The 16074-nt window shown below is 35.8% G+C and overlaps 1 protein-coding gene across 1 annotated transcript in view; it reads right to left on the bottom strand.

Moving 5' to 3' along the window:
- The window catches only part of Ref1 (RNA and export factor binding protein 1), a 44539-nt gene extending 29100 nt beyond the window's left edge, over positions 1-15439 (bottom strand). The window contains exons 1-2 of the mRNA XM_090386749.1: positions 15121-15439; positions 5869-6003 (exon numbers count right to left, since the gene is read on the bottom strand). Of these exons, the coding sequence (XP_090242875.1) occupies positions 5869-6003; positions 15121-15327 (342 nt within the window). The 5' untranslated portion in view covers positions 15328-15439. The remainder of the gene's footprint in view (positions 1-5868; positions 6004-15120) is intronic.
- Positions 15440-16074: the final 635 nt, after the last annotated feature.

Below are 16074 nucleotides of genomic sequence, written 5' to 3'. Positions count from 1 at the left end.
ATGAGTTCCACTGTGGTATGTATAATGAATTTAGGAAAAAGATAGAAGGGATAGAGGAGTCATACTTCTTATCAAAAAGCCTGAGCACAAAAAGAGCTTTTTCTGAGTGTGAAGTTACATCTGCCAGCATAGAATCCGTGTTGTGGGTTAGTTGGAAGCAAAGGAACAAAGAGAGTGGGAGTAATCTATAGACTAGAAGATTGTGAAGAATATGATAGGAGCCTTTATGTGTAGATGGAATGGGCATGCAAGTGTGAATGATTATTAGTTTCCCTCCCACTTATTCCATCTGGGACAGACTAATCTGTCCCAGATCGATTGGAATAAGTGGGAGGGAAACTAATGACAGAGAAAAACTTTAAATAAACTAGATGATGATTACTTATACCAGTATGTTAGAGAAAGTACTAGGGGCAAGAATATTCTTGACCTCATCATTATTAACAAATTAGATGACATCACAGAGCTCAAAATACAGAAACCATTTTCAGGAAGTGACCATGCAATCGTCAGTTGGAAGATGAAGAAAGCTGTTACAGTAGTTAAAGGTCAAGGCATGGGTTTTAATTTCAGAAGAAGGGACTTTCACAGTTTAAGCCATTATGTGGCATCTGTGAACTAGGCTGATTGCAGAGTGAGGGTGAATACACTTGAATTATGGAATACTTTTAAAGCAAAAATCACAAATATCATGAACCCATAAGTACCATTAAGAAAAAAAAAATATTGCAGGAGGAGGATGCTGAAATGGATGAATGCGGAGCTGGCTAGGAAAATAGAGCAGAAAAAAATAGCATGGGGGAATTACACAGCAATGAAAAGAATAGAAGCCTAAAACAGCTACAAGTTGATTTGTAATGGTACCATGGCCAAGGCTGTGCACATGAGAAAGCATTTGCTAAGAGAGCAAAGAATGGGAGACAAGGACTTTTTGCATTTGTGAATACAATAAGTAGAAAAAATGAATCAGATCGGACCATGTGCACTTGGAGTGGGAAAATCTTAGACAACCCAGCTGATGAATTGAATAGGTACTTTGCATCAGTCTTTACTGACAAAACACTCTTCATGCTGAAAAGAGGCTGTGTGAGTGAGGCTGAGCCACATGAAATTATTGATGTTGTAATTATGGATGTTTGTTAATTAGAAAAACTTTGAAGCATAAAAGCAAGTATGGCTCCTGGAGTTGATGGCATATACCCCGTAGTTTTTTGGGAGAGCACAAGGGAGTGTACTGAACCACTGACGTTGATTATGAGGGCATCTTTGGACTCGGGGGAAATTCCTTTGGAATAGAGAAGTGCCAATTATCAGCAATGCATAAAAGCAATTCTAAGAATGAAATTGGTAACTACAGACTGGTTAGTCTGAGTTCACTGGTAGGAAAAATCTTACAGGCAATGATTAAGAGTGCAATCCAGAATATAGAATTCTAAGAGTGCAATCAGAATATGGCATTCTGAAGGACAAAAACCATGGCTTTGTTAAGGGTAAACATGCTTAACTAACTTAGTAGGCCATTTTGACACAGTTACTCACGAGCTGGATTTAGGGAATAATTTCGACATAGTTGATCTGGATTTTAGCAAAGAATTTGACTTAGTCCCTTGTAGGAGGTTATTATATAAGCTTGAACAGGTTGGGATTACTGGTAAGATTCTAAGATGGATTACTGGGTGGCTGCAGGGCAGAAGATTGTGATTAATGGATATTCTTCAGATTGGTATAATGTCAGCAGTGGAGTCCCTCAAGGATTGCTTGATGGACCACTGTTGTTTCTTATTTTTAATATGACATCATCTGTGATGTCATATATAAAACATCTGCATCATCTGTACCATAATAAATATCAGAGACGTGGTGTCACACAGATATAAGGAATGCAGAACTAGAATTTGGGGAATACAATGTGTACAGAAAGGATAGACAGGATAGGAAGAGAAGAGGGGTCATGCTATTAGTAAAGACACACATAAAAACCCAAGGAAGTGAAGCCAGTCGACATCGCTGGACAGTGCAGTGTCGAGTCAGTTTGGTGTGACATAAGCATTGGGAGATCAAAATTGAGAGAAGGAGTGTGCTATAGGCCTAATGCCTCTGATGAGTACAATAAGAAACTGTACAGGGAAATAAATTATAAGAAACTTATAATGGGGGATTTTAATTTCCCAGATATTGACTGGAATTTGTGGATTGGTCACTCACACACTAGCAAGACTTTTGTGGATTTATTGGATGATTGTTTTCTACATCAGCATGTTCCGGAGGCAACTAGAGGGAGTAACACTCTTGATCTGATTATCAGTAGTGATTCTTCATGCATTAAGAATCTGCAGATAAAGGAACCACTAAGTGGCAGTGATCACAGTGTGCTGAAGTGAGATTTACTCAAAGTAACTACCATCAGGGGTAAAGGGAAGGGTTTTTGCTTTCGTAAAGGCGACTACGATGATCTGAGACAGAATTTAAATTCTATACAGTGGGACCAACTGATGTTACCAACAGCAAATTCAAAATGGGAAGCATTCAAAGAACTTATCTTGGAAGCCACTAGGCTTTACATATCAACTAAGAAATATTGTTCAGGATTTAGGCCTAAACGGATGTCAGATGAACTAATGAGACATATGGCAGAGAAGAAAAATTCATGGGATACATATAAATTAATGGGTGACATGGAAGCCTATGATAGATATAAGCTGGTTTGTAACCAAGTCACAAAGGAGATTAGGCAGATTATGAGAAATCCTTGGCAAAGGATGCAAAGAAAAACAGAAAAGAGTTCTTTACCTATGTAAATTCCAGAAGGAAAGGGATGAATCAGATTGGTCCACTGGATATTGATGGTTCAACAGTTGAGGATCCTGCTCAGGTGGCTAACAAACTAAACGAGTATTTTGCATCTACATTCACACATGAGGAGTTATGTTGCTGTTGTTGTTGTTTTGGTTTTTAGGAGCATTAGCAACTAAGGCCATATTGCTCCATTGAGGAGTTATTCAGGAAGAGGAATGCCAGAGGTGAAGTAAACTCTGGCAGTGAGCTAGATGATTTTGTAATAACTGAGAGGAAAGTGGAGGAGAAATTGTTGAGGATAAACAAAAAAAAGGCACCCGGGGTGGATGGGATCTATCCAGTTATATTAAAGGAGGCAGCAAAGGAAGTAAGCAAACCGTTAGCCATAATTATGAGAGCTTCTTTGGACTCAGGGGAGGAACCCATAGACTGGAGATGTGCAAATGTGACCCCAATTCACAAAGGAGGATCAAATTACACAAGTAATTATAGACCTCTGAGTTTAACTTCTGTTCCAAGAAAATTAATGGAGGCACTGGTTAAAGAAGCACTGCAGGATCATCTAGACAAGACTTCAGTTATAGCTCAGACACAGCATGGTTTCGTTAAGGGAAAGTCTTGCGTGACCAATTTGATTGGATACTATGATGCAGTCACAAAAGAACTGGATGCAGGGAATAACTTTGAATTTATATATTTGGATCTTAGAAAGACTTGATACTGTTGCACATGGAAGACTGCTGCACAAATTGGAGCAGTGTGGCATTGGAGGCAAATTGCTACAATGGATAAAGGGATGGTTGAGGGGGAGAAGACAGAGAGTGGTAATCAATGGACACTGCTCATCGTGGACTAATGTTATTAGTGGAGTCCTTCAGGGTTCAGTGTTGGGTCCATTACTGTTTTCTGTATTTATAAATGATACTGATGATGGTATATCAAGCTTAATGTCCAAGTTTGCAGATGATACAAAGGTTGGTGGGGTTGTTAAGGACATTATTGATGCTATGCTGCTGCTGCAACAGGATCTGGAAAGGTTGAACAGATGGGCTGAGAGGAGGGAAATGAAGTTTAACATTGATAAATGTAAAGTACTACATATGGGAAACAGTAAGCCCAGAGAAACGTATCAACTCTGTGGTACTACACTGACAGTGATAGAGAATGAAAAGGACCTGGGGGTAATTGTGCAGGCAGATATGAAGTTCTCTGAGCAGTGCAGATGGGCTGCAAGAGTAGCTCATGGTGTCTTGTCAATGATATACAGGAATTTTTCTAGCAAGGATAAGGAGGTGATTATTCTCTTGTATAAGGCAATGGTGAGGCCACATCTTGAGTATTGTATACAGGTCTGGAGGCCTCATTTCAAAATGGATGTAGAGCTGCTGGAATGAGTACAGAGAAGGGCAACAAGATTAGTGAATGGAACAAAGGTTTAAGTTTTGTAAATTACAGTGTCTGGAGACTAGGCACCGGCGAGGTGATCTGATAGAGGTGTATAAAGTCTTGAATGGTTTGAGCATGCTGAATGGTGATGGGATTCTTCCTCTTGCTCAGAATAATCACCTGGGAGGGCATAAATTCAAATTGAGGCACATCAGTCCTACCTCAAATTGAGGTAGGACTGATGTGCGGAAATTTGCCTTTAGCCAGCGAGTAGTTGGTTGTTGGAACAGACTTTCATCCCTTGTTGTGGAAGTTGATAGCCTAAATAAATTTAAGACTCAGCTGGACAGGTATTTCGAATGAACTGAGGGGTGAAATGGGAGTGGGGTTTTTTTTTTTTTTTTTGGCTGATGCTGCATAAGCTTGCTTTCTTGCATCATATGCCAATGCTAATGCTAATCATTGACATCTAACATCTCTGAGCTTTCCAAAGCAAAGAAGGGCCAACTCATTAAGGTGCAAAGTAAGAAGTTTCATTAAAATTAAAACATAACTGTGGTAACTTTGGTATTTAAAACATTATAACTGTGTGGTTAATTAATGCATTATAACATTTTAATTAATACTGCTTAGTGTAATCGCATGCATATCTATGAATTTGTAAAATTTAAGATTCATTATTTTTCTCAGCAAAGATGGACCCCCACAGGTTCTTATGTACTTGCAATTCACTCCTGGCACTAAAAAGGTCCCCCACTCCTGCTTTAAAGGTATTAAGTAAATTCCTCAGAGGGAAGGTAATTTGCCATTTCAACCAGTAAGATAAACGGCCCCTGTGTTCTTGCACATATGCGTATAGAGCTCATTTGCTATGTTTCTCAACCATAAATATCAGTTGGCTATATTTAACAAAATAAATAAACAAACAGTCTATCACTTTAGGTCAACTTAACAAATAACAAAATATATAAAAAAAGAAATTTAAACTAGTGAGCGGCGTCTGGCCTCGTGGCAGGGACATCTCAACACACAAGCATGAGTTACCACCCCGACCACGAGGAGGTAGGTCCCTACTATCTATTGCTCACATCTCACAAGGCCTATCCTAGTGGATAATCAGAGCTAGAATTGCTAACAGTTACTGGAACAAACTTCAATGTGTGGATCTGAGAAAGGCCAGATAATTATTTAGATAAAACATATGAATTATCAGAAATCTATTATTGTGTAAAAATCTGTTAAATCATCACTGGATTTTGGTACAAGGTGCTGCATATGGATAGTTGATAAGAAAAAAGACATAGGAGTGATTAACAAACTGCCTAGCCTTCTGTCATTTCAGTACATTTTGAAAGTCATTACTTTCCATTAGACTAGCATCTTTCTTTATCTGTGTTTATAAAAAATGGGCTTAAGTCCTACTACAGCAAAAATGTCATATCTAGAGACAAGCTTACAGCAATTAATTAACACAATCCAGAAAAGTAAACATCATAAAGATTATCCTGCCCAATGATTTTTTTAAAAACGGATTTAACATTTTGGTAAGTCAACAACTTCATAAACAAAATAATATGCTAGACATGAATACATACTTGTCAGATATTTTTAGAATATTATCATTACTTTAAGAATAACCCTCACATAAATGCATTTAGTGCAAAGAAAACCAGTTTTTACTAGTACCTTAATATCATTATCTGACACCCCAAAATCCAAATTTGAAACCTGAAGTTTTGTTACACCACCTGTGATTATTCCTCTTTGGCCAACCCCACCATCAAAGAGATCATGCTGCCATCTGTCTGGGAGTTCTCTAGGCTATAAAAAGTAAGAAAACACTATATAATATGTATATTATCAAAAAAAAAAAAAATCTATATTTTATTCATAATTAATAATTTTACAGCTGAAAACTTGAAGTACTGTTGATTATCTATTAAGATTCTTAGCAAAGCTTATTATCTTAGTACTCACCTCTAGATCGTATTGGTTAGGGTTAAAATTACATAAAGGGAAGTAAGGAGAGTAAAAGTAAAAGTTTCCAATTATATTAATAGATTAATTAATTTAAAAACATGTCTCTAGGAAGAGGAAGTGCATCATTTTTTCCTGGTTGTCATTTATAAAATTATATGAAGATCTGCATGTTTGAATCACGCAAGCTAGTTGTTGCATGCATATACAAAAACATTCTAATGTTAGGCTAAAAGGAACAAATTAATGCTACCATTAGGGTTATAAGAGTTATATTTAATTCGGTATATTTAATAGGGTTATACTGTATTTAGTTCACGGACTGGTTCAAGGTTTTGTTTATTGCTCAAACTTTCCATAACTGCTGCTAGAGGTGCTCTCCCTGATAGCTACTGATCAGACTCTGTGTGCACAGGCCAGTACTTGTTGAGCTAGCATTGTGTCATGCATCGAAAGCAGTTAAAGAGATGAATGAAGCGCATGGTATTGAATGTCTTGGTAGCATGGTTGAATTACACTTCGTGAATTAGCTGTTAGAATGTCCATTTCATAGGGTAGTACTCACAATATTGTGAAAGATCACCAAAATGTCTTGAATCTGTACCCACTGGATTCCACACAATTTGACTCCAGAACAAAAACAGGAAAGAGTAGATTTGTGCAAAGAAATGCTTGATCATTTTGAAAAACAAGGTCAAAACTTAAATCAAATAGTGACTTGTGATGAAACTTGGATTTTTCACTATGATTCAGAGACAAAACATAAAGTAAACATGAGTGGAAGTGAGTGGAAGCATTCTGTCAAGTGAGTGGAAGCATTCTGATTCACCAAGACCTAAGGAATTTCAAGCTTCTCATTTGGCTGACAAACAAATGGTTGTTGAGGGGAACAAAAAGGTGCTCTTACCAAGAAAGGCTTCAGTTCTGCAAATTTCAGCATCTGGTGAAGGCATATAAAAGGCATTCGCATTCTTGTTACACATTTTGTGCCTCATGGAACGACTATGAATAAGGAAGCATACTCTGAGGTTCTCAAACTTCACCACGCCATTCATGAGAAACACCAAGAACTTTCCGGTGTGAAGTGGTTTCTTCATCAAGACAATGCCAGGCCCCACATGGCTAATATTGTGCAGCCAGTAATCAGTGCTGAGGTTCTGCTGCATCTCCCCTATTCACTGGACTTAGCCCTGTGTGATTTCTTCCTGTTTCCATGTCTGAAGAAAGCTTTGAAAGCAAGAGTTTCATGCCTGACACAACAATGTTCGCAGGGCCATAATGGAAACACTTCAATCTTTCGAAAACTGGCTTGCAAGAAGCATTTAATGCGAGAGTACGAGGGTGGCAAAAGTATGTAAAGTTCAAGGGATAGTATTTCGAGAAGGAGACATCCACAGGAGATGAAAATGATGACAATTAAGATAAGATCTTGCACCAGTCCATGAATTAAATGATCACCCCCCCCCCTGTATATATGGTGCAATTCTGTTACCTAAGAAGCAAGACAACCCTTAATATTCAAAATATAATAAAATAAAATAGTCATATAGTTTTTTTGCATATGAAAATATGGATTTAGAAACATGCATGACAAAGAGGGTGCTACTTTATTAAACTGGTCATAATCACCCCAGGGGCTCACATCTGGTGAGTCTCTCTCTTTCTCTCTCTCTCTCAGGGTAACTTGAGAATTTTTTTTTTTTTGGCTGGTGCAGTATAAGCCTCAGGCTTCCTTGCACCATAGGGCTAATAATAATAATAAAGACACTCACAGCTGTATCAAAGACTTATTTTAAATAAGAAAGAAGGTGAAGGAAGCAAATGGCCATTATGACACCAGTATTTTTTCTGATGAGTGTAACAAAGCTTTTTATTGATCATTGAGGGAGCACCATTAACACAAATTCCTTTTTGAATTTGTGTTTTTGAAAACAAAGCTTTTTATTGATCATTGAGGGAGCACCATTAACACAAATTCCAACACACTGACTCCATGATAAATCACAGAATTCCAAATAAGAAGAAAAGACGTTCAAAATGTCTTGACCTTTTTAATTATTTCTAGCAGTTCTTTACAATACCAAAAATTTTCTATTGAATGTAAATTTTCCAAAAATTTACCTTCATTTTCTAATTGTACAAATGCTAACAGCTAAGCTATACTTGTTGTGTCTGTTGACTTGTCAACTTCACTTTCAGCCTCTTTCATTATATAAACCAATCGCACAAGCCATAAGTAATAATAGTGTAACTTTTAAATTTTTGTGCAACCTCGGCTACTAAATAGCTTGCATCTTCAGCCTTTACAGTGAGTTATTTTCTTCTCAAAACCTTTGTCTTGTGAATCCAAAAGTTACTGAACAATCAACTGTTTCATTTGACAAGTGGCCATGATCAGCAATGAAGTGTTAATTTAATTTGGATGAGACCAAAGCTGTGTTTGTTAGTCCCCCTTCCCCAAACATCCACAATAGAACAGTGCAATTTTTATCTCCAATCCATGTAAAACCCAAGGCAAGTAACTGCCATTGTAAAGGCAAATTTTTTTAACAATCAGGTCACTTCTTTCCCCGCTTTACTCGTACTTCGCTTTAATAATTTCTTTCTTTGCTCTGATATACACTGGTGTTCAAAGAAAGTGCATCACCTAGGAATTTCACATTTCTAACCCTTTTTTTGCAATGGTATGTTACGTTAATGATTAGCATCATAAATATATGTATAAACAAAAGATATTTATTAATAGTTAAGGCAAAGTTATGTAATACTTGACAGGTGCTCTCACAATATTCCAAAATGAGTATTTGCAACCTTTATCATTATAAATTTATCATTTTAAGCGGAAAACAAAATGAAAAGTTCACCAGGTGCAAACTAATATTTAGTTGAACTGCCTCTGGCCCTGATGACAGCAGCACACTGTCGAGGCATTGACAAGTTCATTTTCTGAAGATAATCAACTGACAGTTCGTGGTTACAAACATGAATTATGGCTTCCTGAAGTTCACAAAGGGTCTTTGGTTTCTTTCTGGCAACTGCAGATTCCACACAATGCCAATAGTTCTCTATAGGATACAGGTCCGGGTTGTTTCCTGGCCAGCTAACAGTTTTAATGGACCGTTCTTCCCAACCATTTTTTCACCTGTAACAAATGTAAACATATTACTGTCGAACCTCTAATGCAGACATGAAGCTAAATTAACTACAGAAGTGCCTACTTACCCAATTTAACCCATTTAACCCAATGATAAAGAGCTGAGTCGTCCTGAAAGATGCAGTTACTTGGCAGGTTGAAATGGTCTCTAATGGTTGGCAGCAATTTTCCTTCCAATACAGCCAGGTATCCATTGGCATTTACGGAACCTTTTATAAACTGCAGGTGATCTACTCCACGACATGAAATGCACAAGACTCTATAAGCAATATGATGGAAGAACATCCTCGTGTAAACCAACAATAGCACTCTTTCTTCGTGGCGTCAACTGTACGTAACTCACCATCCTGACACAAGCAAGGAATGACCGCAACTCTGATGCAATATTACGTCATCATGTACGCATGTCAATCTTATCTGATGCAATCCATAAGAAATATTACCATATACTTACATTATTCAGACGACAATTACAATTTTAAGGGATGATGCACTTTCTTTGAACTCCAGTGTATTTCAATCTTAAAACAGCTGCATGACAATACAGCTGCTGAAGTCTGAAATATGTCAAATACGTGAGAGGGATTTCAGATACACAAAAACAACTATGGTTTTGGAAAAAATACAAATTACAAAACTATGCAAAGACTATAAAATAGCAAAGAACTGCAACAAACACCACTCATAACATCATTCCTGAAAATAACTGAGTATTACTATTGCTGTGATTGATGGAACCACACAATCTACCCAAGACTGACTCGTTTGTCTGACTGTCCCTTTAAAAAATATAAAGAAAGGGAATCTTCTCGTAAAACCTGGCAGCAGAGAGGTTGAGAAAAGAATAGAAACACAGAAAATTAATTCTGAATAGCAGTCAGCAAGAAAGAGATTCTTGGAATCCTTACCTGCATATATGTGGACTGTTATTTCTCTTGGAGGAACACAGCTCACCTTTCTGTTGCCAGTTGTGAGGATGCTCTGTAACAATAAGAAATGAACACAGACACAATACAACTAAATAATCTTAAAAAAGAAACAGAGAGACAATTGATGCCACATGGAGATTACTCCAGTATTGCCAATTTCCAAGCAAAAATTCCAATAATTCAAGAGATATTTGGAACTTTTTGTGGATCACCTTATAACATTCTGTGGAACCTTAAATATGCCACAGAATCCTGGCTTAAGAACACAAGTATTAGGCAATGGGTATACCACACCTTGAAAAATGTATACTGGTTTGATTTCGAAAGCTCATTTTATATCTGCTGGGAAGGATACAAAGGAAAGCAGTAAGGCTAGCGCTGGGGACAAAAGGATATTCCTACTAAAAGAGTTGAGTTCTATAAATTGCAATCTGGAAACTATGCATCTGTGTAGAGACCTAAATGAAGTGTATAAAGATTTAAGAGGTTTCAGCAAACTAAACTATTAGAATAGACGTAAGAAATTGGAATTCAGTCAGAGTGTAATTTGAATAAATTTAAAGATTTTGACAAATTACTGACAGCAGCATCATGTGTTGCTTCCTTGCATGATTTTGCCAATATTAATACTAAAATTGGTCATATCAAAAAATTGATATGACCAATTACCATTTAATCTTTTAAATATAACAAAAATGTGCAAATTCATCTTCTCTTTTCTGGATATGACCACTACAACTGGGAGGTCATTTTCACTTACAATTTTTGAGAAATGGAAAAAATCATCAGCAACTTGCAAAGAGATATTTGAGAAAATGAAGATAAATAATAATAAAAAATATTATTATAGGCTGAATTCTTCCAATAAATACAAATGAAAAATCTGAGTTAATGGACACCAACTACAGCAATAGATGAATGATGAAAATAAAAAGGTAAATGTTTAATATGGTTAACTTAATCATGACATCACAGTGGTTTAGGGCAGATTTCAGGTTTTAGCCACTGAGAACTGGCTAGGTAGCTTCAAACAAAGAGAAATCAATTCATACCAATTTTATATTTGTATTTTATGTAAAAAAAAAAATATACAGTAGAACCTGGATAAGAAGTTTTCCAAGAGACTCGAGATTTAGAACTTCTCACACGGGAAAACTTCTTAAGAAGGGAAAATGACCTAGGGGTATGAAATATTAACTACACAAATAAAAAGATACACATACATAAGTTAAAGATCATTTTCAAGTGCTATTTCAGAATTTATACATATTTTACTCTGCTTATGGGAGAAACAACTTTAAACTGAGGATTTCTAATTGCTTAACATTCTGTTCATTAAACTCATTACCAAATACTCACACCCTTCTAGCCAATGGCTGTCTCCTCAACAGAGAAATAATTGATAATAATAATAATAATAATAATAATTACCAAGTTGGTAGTGAGCTCCTTTGGAGTTTCAACATACCTTAAAAAGTTACAATTACAATAAGACAGAGCAACAATCCACTAAGTAATTCAGAAAAATGAGAACTTAACGGCAAATACCTCACAGTGCTTCATGTCATCAACACTATCCAATTATGGATATCTTTGAAAACAAATGCAATATGTCACTTCCATTATATCAAAACGTTTATACTAAAAAAGGTCTTAGCACTGAAAGCTTCAGACTGCGGAAAATTCACTAATTGAACAAGGCATCATTTTTGTGATATCTCATATTGTGAATCATGGACACTGGCAGGATATTTTGCAAGGTAGTGCATGTGGGAATAAAAATGTTTTGTTTACCAAATTTTCAAATACATGCAATATTTCAATTAAGTCAAGTTTGGCTGATTTGTATACAGCTCAGCGAAGGTTTCGTGATCAGTGGGAGAAAGTACTTCCAACTTGAAAGAAAGAATTTGTATTGTTTTAATGTTTCAATAAATTAATGAAAAATTGTGTATTACTTTGAAATCCAAAGGTGGTGCACTGGCACCACACTGTCGGCGCACATGTTGTGAATGCCTTTACGAGTTGCCCTGATACTGAACTACATAGAGGTGGTGTACCCCAAGAATGAGTAACATTAGCCTTCTCCATTGGCAAAGTGTTGCTTGGAAGTAGTGCAATATCGGGTAACTCGTTATGAAGGCAGCCTTCACAATATGAGATACATCAAAAACTATGCCATTTTGCCTACTTTGGTGATTTACTACAAACTAAAATGATGCTTGGCACTAATTTGTTCCATTACCAAAATGTTTATATTTTTAATATAAAAATAAAGAATTTTTATATTTAAAAAATATTAAGTGAGTAGCACACTCTCTTTGAGTAGACCGGGGTTCAAGCCCCTGACTGCTGAATACGGTAGATCTGCCAACCCGCAATGGACCTGCGTGGCAGATTATGGTCCATTTCCCTCAGCATGAATTGTTGAGAAGGCTTCCATCCTGCAGTGGGTTGATAATGGCTGCACTCTACCTCTTATTTATTTACCAAGATGTCTATTCTTGTCACTCCCTCTACATATGAATGTCGTAACCTTTTATTTCTGATTTACCAGTTGTTCTGTAGAGGTTTTTTTTTTTATGTGTGTGTGTAATTTTGGGGTAGAAAATGGTTCTTGAATTTCAAGTATTCTTCTGACTGTAGTACATCTGACAAAAGATGAAATGCCCATGACATGTAACAGTTGCCAATGGCTAAAGAGGATCACATCATGCTGATCAGTCATGATCTCATCTATTTTCCATTTAGTTATGACAATAATCAAATACAGTATAATTAAATCTGCCGAAAGGTGTAAAATGGCTTAACCCATTAGCATCTATGGGCTGGCTGGAGTCCACATATATTACTGAAATAAGCAATTAAAATTTTTCAAATAATTATTTTTCTGGTAAAGTATCTTGGTTTAGCAGAGATATACACTTGACATTACCTCTATCCATACAATTATGTACTAAAATGTAGATACAGAAGTTCCTGTTATTTAGGCTGTTAAAGTTCATAAAGCTTTTATTTCAATTCCAGAATCTTTTAAATATAAAAATTTTTCCTTATATACCAATGTTAGTAGGAGCTATATAGTTGCATATTTCAGCCATCCTGAACATACTATAGCAGACATCTAGGAACAGTAGTGCTCTCATTCCTTATCTATAATTAGTTACTGTATGTCATACTAAGTCAGATTGTAAGTGATTCAATTGATTTTAGTGTCTAATTAGATATCCAATCAAGAAATGATAAAATTGAAAGTTTCTGGGCTAGGCTTTTGGCCAGAATTATTATAAATTCAGAGCCATTTTGATGAGTGTCTGTCAAGGAGAAATAAATTAAAAGTGTGAACTGTGTTCCAAGAATAAGAATTGAAAAGCAACAAAACTTAGCACAGAAAAGTGTTATGCAAATTACAGTCAATCTTAAAAGAAGGGTACAGTTTAATAGTACTGCCTAGCAAGTCTGTTTCAAGATTTAACCTAAACTCATAACAAAAATCTTGCTAATACTGGTATATCTAATTGTGTCGTCTATTAAAGATTAGTCTTAGAGAGGTAAGATAAAGTTCCAGTAATGCACCTGTGAGAATTTTTAAATTACATATACTTATATTTTGTTTTTAAGCACCTCTTGATATTTTCATCCTTATAAAATTCAAGTTTAAAAGAAATACAAATCCATCAACATTATATATATATATATATATATATGATCTTTATTGTAAAGTGCAAAAGTACATGCAGGTACCCAGACTTTACAATACCCTTCACGGCACTAAGCCAGTGGTGGTTGTTTTTTAAAACCATTTTTGCATCATTGTGCTTCACTGGATATAAATTAATGTGATATCTTGTGTGGGGTACTTTTAGTTCCATACCACATCACAACTAAAACAAACCCCATAATATCAATTGGTATTACAGAATGTACCACAGGATACTTCAATTAAAAGTTATATTTTATGTTCATTTAATAATGCAAATCAGGGAAAGGAACCAGACATTATACGAAAAACAAAATAAAATTTTACTAGAATGAAATAAAGATTCCAAATCAAGGGATAGGCTATTTTCCATAATTTATTACAATTACAGTACATTAATTTGACTTAACATCTCAATATCTTTTTATCATAATAATTTTTAAAGAAAATTATTAGAAATTGCTAAAACGAACTAATCAATATCATAATCTATTATTATGTGATGAGGATATGAAATTAATACGCGGACTTTAGCCATCTCTTTTTGTTCGGGATATTTTGTATGATAAAATAATTTATTTTTTGACATTATATAAATCAGGAATAGAAGCCATTAAATGTGATGGTGTTATATAACGTATACAACACCATTCCATTTCATAACTTCAAACTAAATAGAGCAAAACAGTCAGCTTCCGTGAAGAAAGTTCCAATTTACTGATGCCTGTGTACCGTTGGCAGGTAACTCTGTTTTCTTCATTTTCAAAGTGAAACGGTTGCTTATTTAAAGATCAGTCTTACAAACTTGATAAATTTAGATCAACTACATAAAAATAATAACGAATTCACTAGCCATTTAAATTATTACAATAAATTCATAAAATATATAAACAACCATTGTTCGGTTTCCACGTCAAAGACGCACAAGTATTCTTAGAATGGGAGAGCCATATGTTGGCCACGAAGGCATACATCATGAGTAGCAATCATTTCAAACAGAAGAATCACCATCGAAAAAAAAACAAAAAAGGGAGTTCCACATAGACAAGTCAATATAAACCACAAGTTCAATTACTGTAATAATATGCAATACCTTTGTAGGCCGAAATTAACGAAAAGAAACTTTGTAACTAGAAACGTTCTGAAATAAAGCATAACGAATAATAAATAACATTTACCCTCGTATAAGGTACAGGCCTCGAGCGTCCTCTCGACAGTCGGCTTCGAATAGAACCTCCACCACGTGAACGACCCCTTGTTCCGCCACTCATAGCACCTCGTCCCCTAACACCACCTTGAGCACCTCTTCCTCCTCTGGGTACACGAAACTGTCCTTTACTCATCTTAATAATATCATCCAGCGACATATCAATTTTCTCCGTCATCGTCCAAGTAACCGATACACAACAACCTCGCTAAAACTAGAATGGACTACAACAAACTGCGCAAAGTAACAAATAAGCACAACGCGCAGGGAGAAATGGCGGACTATTTTCCCCCAACAAGAAACGATAACAACTACAGTGTCATCTGGCGGTAGAAACTATATATGATAAAAATACAGTGCACGCCGCTTATGGGATTCACCTTAGACTCAGCTAAAGTGTTAATAATAACTGATGAAACAAGAATACAGCTATTTAACATTGTTCATTGATGCGGAACGGGATTGTGTACATAAAAAGATAGAAGTACTGTATACAGAAAGAAAACATGAAAATCAAGCAATTCAAAATACTTTAACTTGACATATACAGATTCTGTACACTGATTCTTTCAGAAACGCATCAATAAAAATGAAACTGTCATAATATTTCTCGAAATCCATAAAAACCATTCAAAACAAATAAAGAAAATTTTAAAATCAAGAATTTGAAAAGGCTTAATGTTATATTGTAAAATAGTCAGATTAGTAAGAGTTATGAATATAGCACTTTCTTTCAGGGAGTGACGACATCAACAACCACACGAAATGTATGAAGCAAAAATCAGTAACTAGCCACAAAGTGTCACGTAACTAGTCATAATACAGATCAGAAGCATGGTCATCCTTGTTTGCATTGACTACACTAAACAGAGACTTTATTCCTCGACACCACCGTTGAACCGTATACAGATTTTCTTTTGGACAT

The sequence above is a fragment of the Mastigoproctus giganteus genome, chromosome 12 (genome assembly GCF_048544385.1).
Source record: "Mastigoproctus giganteus isolate SK-2022 chromosome 12, ASM4854438v1, whole genome shotgun sequence".
NCBI lineage: Eukaryota > Metazoa > Arthropoda > Arachnida > Uropygi > Thelyphonidae > Mastigoproctus > Mastigoproctus giganteus.
Note: the sequence above shows the minus strand (reverse complement) of the source record. Positions and strands in the feature narration are given on the sequence as shown.